At 46.3% G+C, this 12,125-nt stretch overlaps 1 protein-coding gene across 1 annotated transcript in view; it reads right to left on the reverse strand.

Moving 5' to 3' along the window:
- GAN (gigaxonin) overlaps positions 1–8,754 on the reverse strand; it is a 59,749-nt gene extending 50,995 nt beyond the window's left edge. Inside the window, exon 1 of the mRNA XM_082606027.1 lies at positions 8,426–8,754. Coding sequence (XP_082462153.1) covers positions 8,426–8,592 — 167 coding nt within the window. The 5' untranslated portion in view covers positions 8,593–8,754. The remainder of the gene's footprint in view (positions 1–8,425) is intronic.
- Between the last annotated feature and the right edge of the window lie 3,371 nt (positions 8,755–12,125).

Consider the following 12,125-nt stretch of genomic DNA (forward strand, 5'->3'; position numbering starts at 1 on the left):
TGAAGGAATGATTAATCCTAATTAGTCAACACTAGTTACATAAGGTCCCTTGACAGGGAACTCCGTGATGAATTAATACATGACACATTTCAACGACTTATGACAATGCTCATTCTTGAACTGTGCTTTATTATTGGTGAGCACAACCCCACAAGCATATGGGTTAAGGTGGTGATGACATTTCTAAAGAACGTACCAACAGCGTGACAATAGTGCACATTTTCATAGTCCCCTTTCCTATCAATAGGAAAACAGACGGTAAGGAAAGGGAACAGAGCGCCTATTCTGCTCCTGCTCCACTGCAGGAGGTGAGAGAAATGAGAAGTTTGCTCCCTCTCGGCCAGCAACAGGGAGTCTCCCTTTTGGGCAAGGAACAAAGTTGGTAGCTCTGCTCATACAAGCAGCAGTGTTAAGAAGTCAGGCAGGAAAATAAACAGACCAACCAACCAACCAACAACACCTGAAAGAAGTCTCTAATCTGCGAGGTAAGTCTGAACTTCCCATACCAGCTTTAGCACAGGAGGAAAAGCTGGACGGAGGTGGGAAACTCTTCCCTTGACTAACCAAATGGAATAGTCAAGAAGACCCTGGGTTCTGCTGGCCTCCAATTCCATCCCTGAAGCAGAAGTGGGCTCCAGCGAGGAAGGAAGAGAAATCAGTGATCAATGACCTTTCTTTCTAAGGATTCCCATGGCTTTTCTCAAGTCCACCTTTCTCACACTGCCGGCCACTCCCAGTGAATGTGCTCCAAGTGTTAGAAGAGGCTCATCCCAACCTCACACCCTAAATATGCAGTTTCCTCCAATTCAGGGATGGACTGATATAAACAATTTCAGTGACAAAAGTCTGAAAATATTTTGAACTCAACAGTACTAGACAATTTACAGTTATTCAAAGGCATAGGCAACTGGTTAATGATGAATGCGAATATGACTATAAAACTATGTTTTACAATATTTCTACTCATCTTATCGTGTTAACATAAAAATCACAAGTGTCAAATGGTCTTTAAAATTGCTCCTAAAAAGATACCAAAATACTTAGTAGTTGAGAGAATCACAAAATACCTATGAACAAAGATGTACATTTAAGGTTCTATATCCATTAGCACATTAACTCTAAACAGAAAAATGAAGGACACTGTATTGGTCTATATCCCATTATAACAGTCTGTTTTTAAAAACCAGTCTTCCCCGCTTCCACTTGATATGTGCTGCCTCCCAAAGCTTTACTGCCTGAAGGCTAACTGTTTTATCTAACAAAATATTTCACCAAGATCTTATTTTTCCCTAAGTATTCTATTTTTCTAAAACTCTCTGAAAAGAAGAAAATAAAATATAATTTACTCCCACAGAGAAATGGAAGCAGCAAACATTAGACCATCATTCTGTGGTGAAGACATTCTTTGGCAATACTTAGGAAAACGACTTCAGTCTCTGCTCTTCTGAGCATGGGGGTCAAGAACTCCACCTGAGTGACAGGGGACATTTAGATGGACACACGACCTTTACCCTCCATAGAGCTACAGCTGCCATCTTTGACCTCCTTCCTTCTTTGGACTCATCGTGTCTTAGGAGGCAGAGGACCCATGGGAAGCACTCAAATTCAAGGCTGTGACCCTAACCTGCCAACTGTCACACCCACACCCCCGCACCTCCACCCTTAACCTAGGGTTCCAACTTAAAAATTATGCATTTATATTATAGCTCTAGTGCACAAAATGAGAGACTTGTATCCTTCTGAAGGATGAAGCCAAACAACTCCTTATTTGTCCTAATTATGTTTTCTTTATGGATTATAAATAGATTTTAAGCCTCACTTTGATATCATGAGACAGACTGATTAACAGTGTAAACAACGGATAAGGCGGTTTTGTAATCTGGATGCTTAGTCTCTATTATCCAAATCTAAATCCAAGGAACCAAACTTTCTATGTGGAAAAGCACTTTGCTTGACTCTCTAAATTATATAATAAAAATTACTTTAAGAACACTGAAGCGGACTTGCAGAGGAAAATACACACTGGAAGAAGAGGTAAAAGTCAAAGGGCATAGGTAAAAGAGGGAGAACTTAACAGCTGGTATTCCGTGGAGCTAGGATTTACTTCTATCACATTACTATTATTCCAAACGACAACCCTCAGGAAAGTTCTACAATAAATCTAAACATTCAACACTTCACTTTATGTTAGATTCACTAGTCTAACAAGAATTTTATTGATTCGTTTCATCGTTTGAAACCTTCCGAGAACCTGTCCGGAATTAGAGTATTCACTGCTACTAAGAGTGGCAACCGCTGCCTTGTACAAATAAACACATATATTTCACCTGAAATAAGCGATCTATGTTAAACTTAGAGCTCCAATTCACATGCTCTTAGTTTCCTTAAGAAGCCCAGAGAAAATACTTCTTTGATCTTCTGAAAGAAAACATACTTTAATATTGGTTTTGAAAAACTCACGTTAAGAAAAGGGTTTAATCAAATATGACTGCAAGTACTAAAGAGGAGGAGGGGGAGGGGGAGGGGGAAGGGGAAGGGGAGGAGATGGGGGAGGGAAAGGGGGAAAGGGAAGGGGAGGAGATGGGGGGAGGGAAAGGGGGAAAGGGAAGGGGAGGAGTGGGGCAGGAAGAGGAGGAGAAGGATGGAGACGATCATTTTGAACCAAGGGACTGTAAGCCCTTCTGGACAGATTTCATCTTTTTAAGCAGTTGTAAAGGATGCCTTATAGTAGGTGGCTAAAAACAAACAAGGCTAGATCCATCAAAAGATATTCAGGCCCAATGTGTTTCCCATCACCATCAGAGGACAGCAAGCGGTAGGTACAGTTGATTTGATTTAAAGACTGCTCAGGATTCAGCAACAGTCTCAGAACCTGGAGCTTCTAGCTGAACCCTTGAGAACTAAGAAACTTAACAGGTTACAATCGCTATACAAAACCCTTATGACAATCATTCGTGAGCTGCTATATACCCAGGTGACTATGAACTCAGAGCACAAGTGAAGGAAAAGGGCCTTGGGGGCTGACAGCTTGCTCCACACACAGCAGACAACACTAGTGGACTTTACTGCTCATAAAGTACAGGGCAGATGTCAAGTACCCAAAGAAAGGATGATAATTTCTACATCACCGTGAAACTTGGAGTCCTACAGAGATCATATGAGTCTCCTTAAGAAGTTTCATCAGCATCATCTATGAGTCCAATTTTAGATTTAAATGGCAACACAGGCTCATCAATAATTAGGCCTTGGAAAGCATCCAGATTAACAGCATAAAATAAATGCTTGTTGCAAAACAACTCTACAGGGCTGGATTTATATAGCAGAATACCCAACCAAGTCCTATGTGACAGGGCAAAGGAAAGGCTTTAACATCAATATGCAACAAAACTTTAGATGATACAGTAAAGCTGTAAGAACAGAGACAGACTCCCTCCCCACAACACAGACACGCCAAGCGGACCTAAAACAGCACGGAGCCCAATCAACCTCACTTCACAGATGAGAAGACTAAGGCCCAGAAAAGTTGTCCAAGATGATCCAGGCTGGATTCTAGGCCCAATGCCTCCACTCCACCCTCACTAGACCAGCTTTCTCTCAAAAAACAGGGACAAAAACTGCCATTCTTATTGTTGGCTAACTCATCAAAGGATCCCAAAATCCTGGGAATCTTTCTTTCCTTTACTCTCCAGGACTAAAAGCTAAACAAACTCATGTTCCAACAGATTCCCTAGAAAAACCAAAATTCCAAAAAGTGGATACGGGACTGGAACCTGTACAGAGCCACTATAAGGCCACTGCAGAATCACACGGCAATTCATTGCCACATCCTTTCACGTACATTACCCCCCAAGAACCACAGCTCACGAAAGAGAGGAGTCTGAACTCCACATCAGATCAAGGGAATTGTGCCAGAATGAGAAGAGCCTCAGACATGAAGCAAAGCAAACTTTGCAGTATTCAAGAGAAAAGGAGATTTCCTATAAGCCTCAGGGAACCTTTCCCAGAAGGTCTCAGGGTTGCTGAGAAAGGAAAGGGTTGCTGTGGGTCGTTGTTATAGCTATGAATTCAATATCATCATTCTTTTTTTTTTCCCCGCGGTACGCGGGCCTCTCACTGTTGTGGCCTCTCTTGTTGCGGAGCACAGGCTCTGGACGCGCAGGCTCAGCGGCCATGGCTCACGGGCCCAGCCGCTCCACGGCATATGGGATCTTCCCGGACCGAGGCACGAACCCACGTCCCCTGCATCGGCAGGCTGACTCTCAACCACTGCGCCACCAGGGAAGCCCCAATGTCATCATTTTTAAAGGTCGTCAGCTACATTTAGATTTTGTTTTCCCAACAAACCAAAGGAAAAATGTCATTCAGGATCATGAGAAAATGCTGGGCAGAGGGCATGCTGGGAAAGTAGCATCCCACTTACTGGGGTGAGTGATGAACTATGGAAGCTCCTGCCTGTCCTCCCTGCAGCATTTGAATCTTACGCTGAGTGACACATACCCTACACAATCTTCTCTCAGGTTATCACTGGGGTTTTGTGGCCGAACTTGGGTTTTTTCTGGCTTTTTCCTTTTATACAGAAAGTGTTTCTAAGGCAGTATGATTGCTAAGACGACCCGGAGGAAGAACAAATGTTAAACCAAAGATAAAGCACAGGAAAAGAGTAAACCAGTAAGGCTAAAAGACTTCTATATTAAGTAGAAAGTATGCCAAATGAGTTGCTTTAATTCCTAGTGCAACAGTGTTGGATTGCTTCCCTTGGTTGATGATACAGAAGCAATATATAACATTGTTTCTAAACTGCCCAACTTCAGACCCCTATGACAGTTACTAAAACCAGGCTAACTGAAGACATTAAACAAAACTCAGATTTTTATAAAACTTCAGAGACTACCAAACTTTTGAACTCCTAATCCATATATTAACGACATCACAGACCTAAATGCTTAAGCTTCAAAAGGGAAAGTGAGAAACATCAAGTTCTAGAACACACAAACTCATTTTGTTTCAATAGAATTCTTTAAGTTCCATTCAAACAAAACAAAGATGTTATAAAAGCCCAACATCATTGGTATCAAAAATTAAAGTTTGTTTCTAAGTAGTAACACAAATTAGTCATACTACTTTGAAGTAGCCTTGAGATTGATAATTTTAAAAGAACCCCAAGAACAAATATACCACTTCAACAGTCAAATAAAGTTACAGCAATTAGTCACTGAAAAAACACATATTGACTAATTCATATTTATCTGTAAAATGTCAAAAATATCTGCCCTGCCTACTGTACAAGATGGTTGAAAATGAAAATCAAAGTGAGACAGCATGTGAAAGTACTTAATAAGCACGTAAACCATAACATATTGTGTAAACTCTACTGCTTACTGACTTGTTAATAAGCACGTAAATCATAGCATATTGTGTAAACTCTACCGCTTACTGACTTGTAAAGAATAGTTACATGTGAGTAATGCTGTAGCTTGGTATGGTAAACGAGTAGGAGACTAGGTGTCATTAACCTGGAGTCTAATCCTAGTTCAACCATTAAGTGCTAATAACTTCACTGTAATACAGATCACTAATGCTCACCGAGCACCACTTCTTTATCTGGAAAGTAACAGAATTGGATTAGAGGGGTCTGAAGTCCCTTTTGGCTCTGCTACTACGATTAGTAATATTTCACATCTAAATTACTGCTAGCGGGACTTCCCTGGTGGTCCAGAGGTAAAGAATCCGCCTTACAATGCAGGGGACACAGGTTCGAGCCCTGGTCGGGGGAACTAAGATCCCACATGGCGCAGGGCAACCAAGCCTGCACGTTAGCCAAGCCCGTGCGCCACAACTACTGAGCTCTCACATCTCAACTAGAGAGCCCACGCGCCCTGGAGGCTGCACGCCACTAGAGAGAGAAAAACCCACAACTAGAGAGAAGCCCGTGCACCACAACTAAGAGCCCACACCGCAACAAAGAGCCCACGCCGCAACAAAAGACCCCGCGTGCCGCAATGAAAGATCCCGCGTACCCCAATAAAGATCCCGCGTGCCTCAATTAAGATCCAACGCAGCCAAGAATAAAATAAATAAATAATAAATAAATCCTAAAAAAAAAAACAGGGCCTCCCTGGTGGCGCAGTGGTTGAGAGTCCGCCTGCCGATGCAGGGGATGCGGGTTCGTGCCCCGGTCTGGGAGGATCCCATATGCCGCGGAGCGGCTGGGCCTGTGAGCCATGGCCGCTGGGCCTGCGCGTCCGGAGCCTGTGCTCCGCAACGGGAGAGGCCACAACAGTGAGAGGCCCGCATACCGCAAAAAAAAAAAAAAAAAAAAAAACAAACTAAAAATAGAGAAAAAAATTACTGCTAGTCTAAATAACATTTCACATTACTAAATATTCTCATACGTGCCACCATGTCACAAGCGGATGCCCCACCTTTCCTAATTCAGCAGATATAGCAGTGATACCACTACCTTTGGAAACCTGTGTGCAGACCTGTGAGCGGCTCAAAGCACTATTACCTACTTCTTCACAGTGTGGGTCAAAGATTAAATGAGATGAAGAAGCATTTTATCCCTCATTTATCAGACTAGTGAGCTGAAGCCAAGATGAAGTCATCTATGGACAACTCGCAGAAGAGTGAAAGCTGGGAGCAGAAAGCAGGTGCAGGGCTCTTCTCCATCAGGGACAACTGAGCATCTGAAATGGAAACGCACCAGGGCCGGTCCTCTCATGTCCAATCTTCTGTGGCATACAGGAAGGCAGTCCCTGCTTCAACCCATCTGCTAACCACTAGGCACCGGTCTTTCTGTGTGCCAGGGATACGGTAATGAACGAAAGGAAAGTCCCTGGCCTCTTGGAGCTTACACTGTGGGTGGGGAAGATCCACAGAGTAAATGAATAAAATATAGCGTATATTATAGTGGCAAGTGTTATGGAGAAAAATGAACCGTGGAAAGGGAATAGAGAGCATGTATTTGGTGATTTGCAATTTTCTTTTAAGCCAGCTGGATGTCACTTACAGAACTACACTAATACATCTAAAGTAGTTTTCCTAACCATTTCCCCAAACAGGGAATACTTTGGATACAGGGAAGATGCTGGCTTGCTGATGCCAATTTTATATTGACTGCTCAAAGCTCTGAACTGCCAGCTGTAAGACATCTGTCATGTTGGCAATCTAAATCCACACTAATGACAACTCACCCCAGCCCCACCTTTAAATCCACAAAGAAAGAGTGCAAGTGGATTTAAGAAAGAGAGCCAGGAGGAGCCAGAAGTTACCAGAGCACTTGAACTGCTTCTGACTTAGCACAAATGTCTGCCAATGCAAAGGTTAAAATGCAGTTTGTGTGACGAATTCTGCTAGGACAATGCACTAAGAATGCAGCGCACATCATTTTGCCTTTTCTGACCTGTCAATTCTAGTGACATTCTCTACTATTAGTCTATATTTAACCAGCTTACTAGGCAGTTTCTCCAGCTTCTAGCATTTTTTTTCTTTTATTAAAAGAGTAACCCAGTTTGCAAGAAAGTTGCTGTAACATAACAGCCCCCTCAAGATGTGACACACTTGTATGAGCACTGTCCTATCAACCTTTAATTCACCTCGTTAGCTGAGCTGGCAAACCAGGTTAAGCTTTGTTTTAAAATGTCTTCTGTAAGTCGCTAAAATCTCATGGTCCTCGGGTTGTAACAGCATCCTGAGAATTACAGTAAGTCTTTTAAAATGTGCTACAGCTTACTTTAACGTCTATAATGCATTACCCTTCTTTTTAAAAGGAGTTTCCACAAAGGGTGGAAAGTCACTTCTGCGAAGAACTTGGGGCTGGGGGGGTGGTGTCGGATCGTCCATCCTAAGAAAAAGATCCGACAGGGTTTTCCCTCTGCCAACACCCGGAGAGGAGGTGTTTGTTTGGCTTCTCCGCGGGAGGGGCCGCTTTCGCGGCGCTGGGCCCGGCCCACTATGCGTCGATTTGGAGGCGAACGGCCGGCAAACTTCAGCCGGGATCCGCGGGCTGGGCCGGGGCGAAGGGGCAGCTCTTCCCGGGCGCCGCCCAAGCCCTGCTCGCGGTCGCGGGGCCGGGTCCGGCCCAGGACGGCGTCTGGGGGCCTTCGGGGTTCTGAGGCCCCGGCCAGCGCAGGGCGGTGGGAACTCGAGGAGGAGGGCGGGGGGACTGAGGTCCGGGGTCAACTCCAGGGGGAGTGGGGTCCTGTGGGGGGCAGGGGCCCGGCCCGGCCGAAGCCATAGGGGCTGTTCTGCGGGGAAGCAACGAGTGGGGCCCGGCCGGCGTGTCTGCCAGGAGGGACACCGCGCTAAGCGGTGACCAGAGGGACCCCGGCGGCTGGGGGGTGGGGACCAGGGGCTCCGGGGACACGCCCGGCTCGCCCCGTCCCCGGGCTCCGGGCAGCGCGGCCCCGCCTGGCCCCCTCCTCACCTGATGTACGGGCTGGCAGCCGCCAGGATGTTCTTCTGCACCGGTATCTCCTCCCCGTCGAGGACCAGGTGCGCGTCGCAGAAGCGGGACTCCTCGCGGAAAGAGCTGAGAGCTCGCAGTAGGCGCGTGGCGTGCTGAGGGTCTGACACGGCGCTGCCCTCGGCCATCACGGCGCCCGCTCCTCAGCCCGCCGGTCGGGCTCCGGACGCCGCCCAAACGGACCCCTTGAGCCACCCGCGTCCGGCGCGCGCCCTGCCTGCACAGCCCGCTCGCGCCCGTCTGCCCGGGCCGGCTCTCAGCGCTGCGAGCAAAATCGGGAGCCTCTGGAACGCGCCTGCGCCGTGCGGCGCTCCAGAGTCTGGCGCCTTTAAGGAGCCGCGGTGTTGCGTCATTTCTGCGCGACGCCCCCGCTCCTTTGTGCCCTCCCTCTCCTCCGGCGTCGCCGGAGGCTGCCAATCCGAAGCCTCGTTCCTCCTACTCAGCTGCCGGGCGCGGTCCGCCGCTGAGAGCGATCGCTGCAGCGATGGAGGGGTGTGCGGGCAGGCTGGCACTCGGTGGTTAAGCCCGTGGCCTTTGGCGCCGTGAATCTGAATCCGAGTCTCGGCTCTTCCACTCACTAGCTGTGTTACCATGGGTAAGGTGCCCATCCTTAATTTGTCCGTCTGCAAAATGAAGATGATATCTTAGTGTTGTTGCGGATTCATGTGAGATAACGCATGTAAGCGAGGGCGCAGTAGTTGTAGCGTTCACTATTTACGAGAGAAAAGGCGCTTCCCAGGTAAGAGCACAGAGACCCGAGAAACCAGGCCCTGAAAAGAGCGTTTGGGTTGCTTGCCAGGGAGGAGATGGAGCAGAAGCAGGGCCTCCTTAGCAGTGATAAGGAAGTTGGTCTTGATCCTGTAGGTTAGGAACCATGAGAGGGTTTTTAGCAGGTCGTTTCACGAAGATCACTCAGCTGCTGCGTGGAGAATTGGGGGGGGGGGGTGCCAAAGGCAGAAAAGTGCTTAAATATTGCCATACTTGAGGGAAGGGAATGGTGGCCTGGATGGAAGGGTGATGATGGAGGTGGACAGTAGTGGATGGCTTTAAAAGAATAGGCAGAATTAGAAGGGAGAGGGAGTCCAGGATAATGTTATGGGTTGAGTAACTAATTGCATGATGTTGGTACATTTCAGAGAGAGAGAAACGCCGAAGGGGTGGAAGGTAGAGAGGCCAGATGTTCAGATGTGACCAGGCTCCCCACCCAGTGAAGATCAAGGTGGTGACAGGAAGCAAATCTGGGGCAGCTTGGCCTGCAGAGCACGCCCCATACTGTCTGAGGTTTCTGGGAAGGTTGCTAAGGGCAAATGGGAATGTGGAATGTAGCCCCCGTTTTATCCACACATTAGGGGCTCAACAAGCTTATAAGAAATTAGCAGTTTTACAAAGGCCAAGGACCAGAAGAATATGTTTAGTATTCCAGATAAGGCAGGATGGGGTTTTCACTAGATCAGCTCAGGCTTTTCCTTCTGTCAACTCAGAGGCTCCAATAAAGTCTTGGATCTTTACCCTGAACCAGTCAAGGATTTGGGGTTACTGGTGGGAATCAGGGTATATAACTCTGGTGGAGTCACTGGCAAAAGAATAGATTGGGAGAAGGATGTTACTAGCGGAAAGTCCAGACATTTCCAGCTCAGTATTATGGATGAAATGATTAAAACGTCTAGGATTGGCTTCAAAACAAAACAAAGGGATGGAGTGAAGTGGGTGGAGGTATAATTGAATCAAAAGTGGCTATGACAAAGTGAGAGAGTGGCATGGACATATATACACTACCAAACGTAAAATAGATAGCTAGTGGGAAGCAGCCACATAGCACAGGGAGATCAGCTAGGTGGTTTGTGACCACCTAGAGGGGTGGGATAGGGAGGGTGGGAGGGAGGGAGACGCAAGAGGGAAGAGCTATGGGAACATATGTATATGTATAACCGATTCACTTTGTTATAAAGCAGAAACTAACACACCATTGTAAAGCAATTATACTCCAATAAAGATGTTTAAAAAAAAAAAGTGGCTATGAGTTACTACTTTTAAAGCCGGGTCATGGGTACATGGAGATTCGTTGTACCCATCTCTATATTTTTGTGTACGTTGTAAAATGTAATGATACAAAGTCAATAAGATAAGCAGCTGGAGCTTATCTTCGCCATGATACCTGCCCAGTATTCATGGGAGCAGTCAACACTTCTTTCTTGAAGTTATTGCTGTACGTTGAAAGTTGCTCTGGCAGGAAAATTACCGTAAGGGGTTTATTTATCCATGTCGCCTGCTAGCTTGTATATTTCAGGGCATCTCCATTTCTAGGTGCCAAGCTCACTGCCTGGCCCTATTAGTGCTCAGTAAATGTTGGATGGATGGAAGGATTTTAAAAATTGTGAGTATCAGGCATTTAATAAATGTTTTCTGAATTGCAGTCTATTTTCAGTTTGTGTTTGTCTTCTTTCTCAACTGGGTCATTGTTGGAGCCAAAAATGATATATATGACAGAAGGAGTTCCAATCAAATATATAGGTGTTTGATAAACACTTACTGATCAATTACTTGGAATGCTGGTCTATTCTTCAAATGTCAGAGGTTCCAAAACAAAACAAAGAGCTCAAATAACAGAATCACCCTCAGGTAGCCAGTTTTCCCAGAATGGGAGTGTTGCCTTAGTTGAAGTAACTGGAGGTGAATGGGGGTTAGTCAGGCAGGCTTTTCCTGGTAGAGGTAACCTTCTCTGGTGTTTTGACAGAAGGAAGGTATGGGAGGACCTGGGCAGAGGGTTGTAGACAGACCAGCATCAACCAGGGGAAAGGTAGTTGCTGGCTTGAGAGTTTCCCCTGTGCAACAGGCAGCAAATCGGCAGAAGATCTTATAAATGCTCTCCATTCCACCCCCACTGTTTGCAATATTCCCCACCAACCACCTGCCTGAATCACTCATATTCATCCTTCAAAATCCAGCTCATTGACCTTCAGAGAACCTCCAACCAGTTTCTCAGGGCAGAGTCCCCATGCTGTGCCATGGTCATGCCTTCTGTGCTGCATTTAGCTCACTGCACAGTAATTAACTGGTTTATACACGAGCTCCTCCAGGGTAGTAGCTGTGTTGCATTTACGTATTCCAAGAGACTTGCACAGTGCCTGGTGCTCAGTGGGTTATCCCTGAATGCTTCCCGTAATCTGTTAGAGGTGGCAAGTTGGGTGAATGAGCCCAGGAGGCAGAATATAGCACAGTAGGGGCAGGTGGGACCACAGGGAGCTGAAGAACACACACCCCCTGTGTCAGGTGGGAGGCTGCCCCTCGCTTCCAGCTGATATTTCCAGGGGATGAGGGCCCACGGGTGCCAAATGCAGCGATTTTTCAAGAGATCTGAAAATTCAGATTCACATGTCCAGTGTCCCAGTTTTTCAACATTAGCCACGAATTCCATCTGAGAAAAAAAGATGCAGCATGTGTCTGCAGACAGGATCTGGCTTCCATTCATTTCCAGAGGCAATCAGGAGACCATCTTGGTTTACTGAGAAGGGAGTTAACAATCAAAAGAATGCTAGATTCTCAATAAAAATTGTTGAGTTGAACTCAAGTGCCCCCAAAAACCTCATCTTGGTTCTGTAGGGAAGGAAGAGGGCCCAAGTGTGGGAGGAAGGACCTGTGGGGCAGCTGCTACCAGAGCCAC

The sequence above is a fragment of the Mesoplodon mirus genome (assembly GCF_964341445.2).
Source record: "Mesoplodon mirus genome assembly, chromosome: 19".
NCBI lineage: Eukaryota > Metazoa > Chordata > Mammalia > Artiodactyla > Ziphiidae > Mesoplodon > Mesoplodon mirus.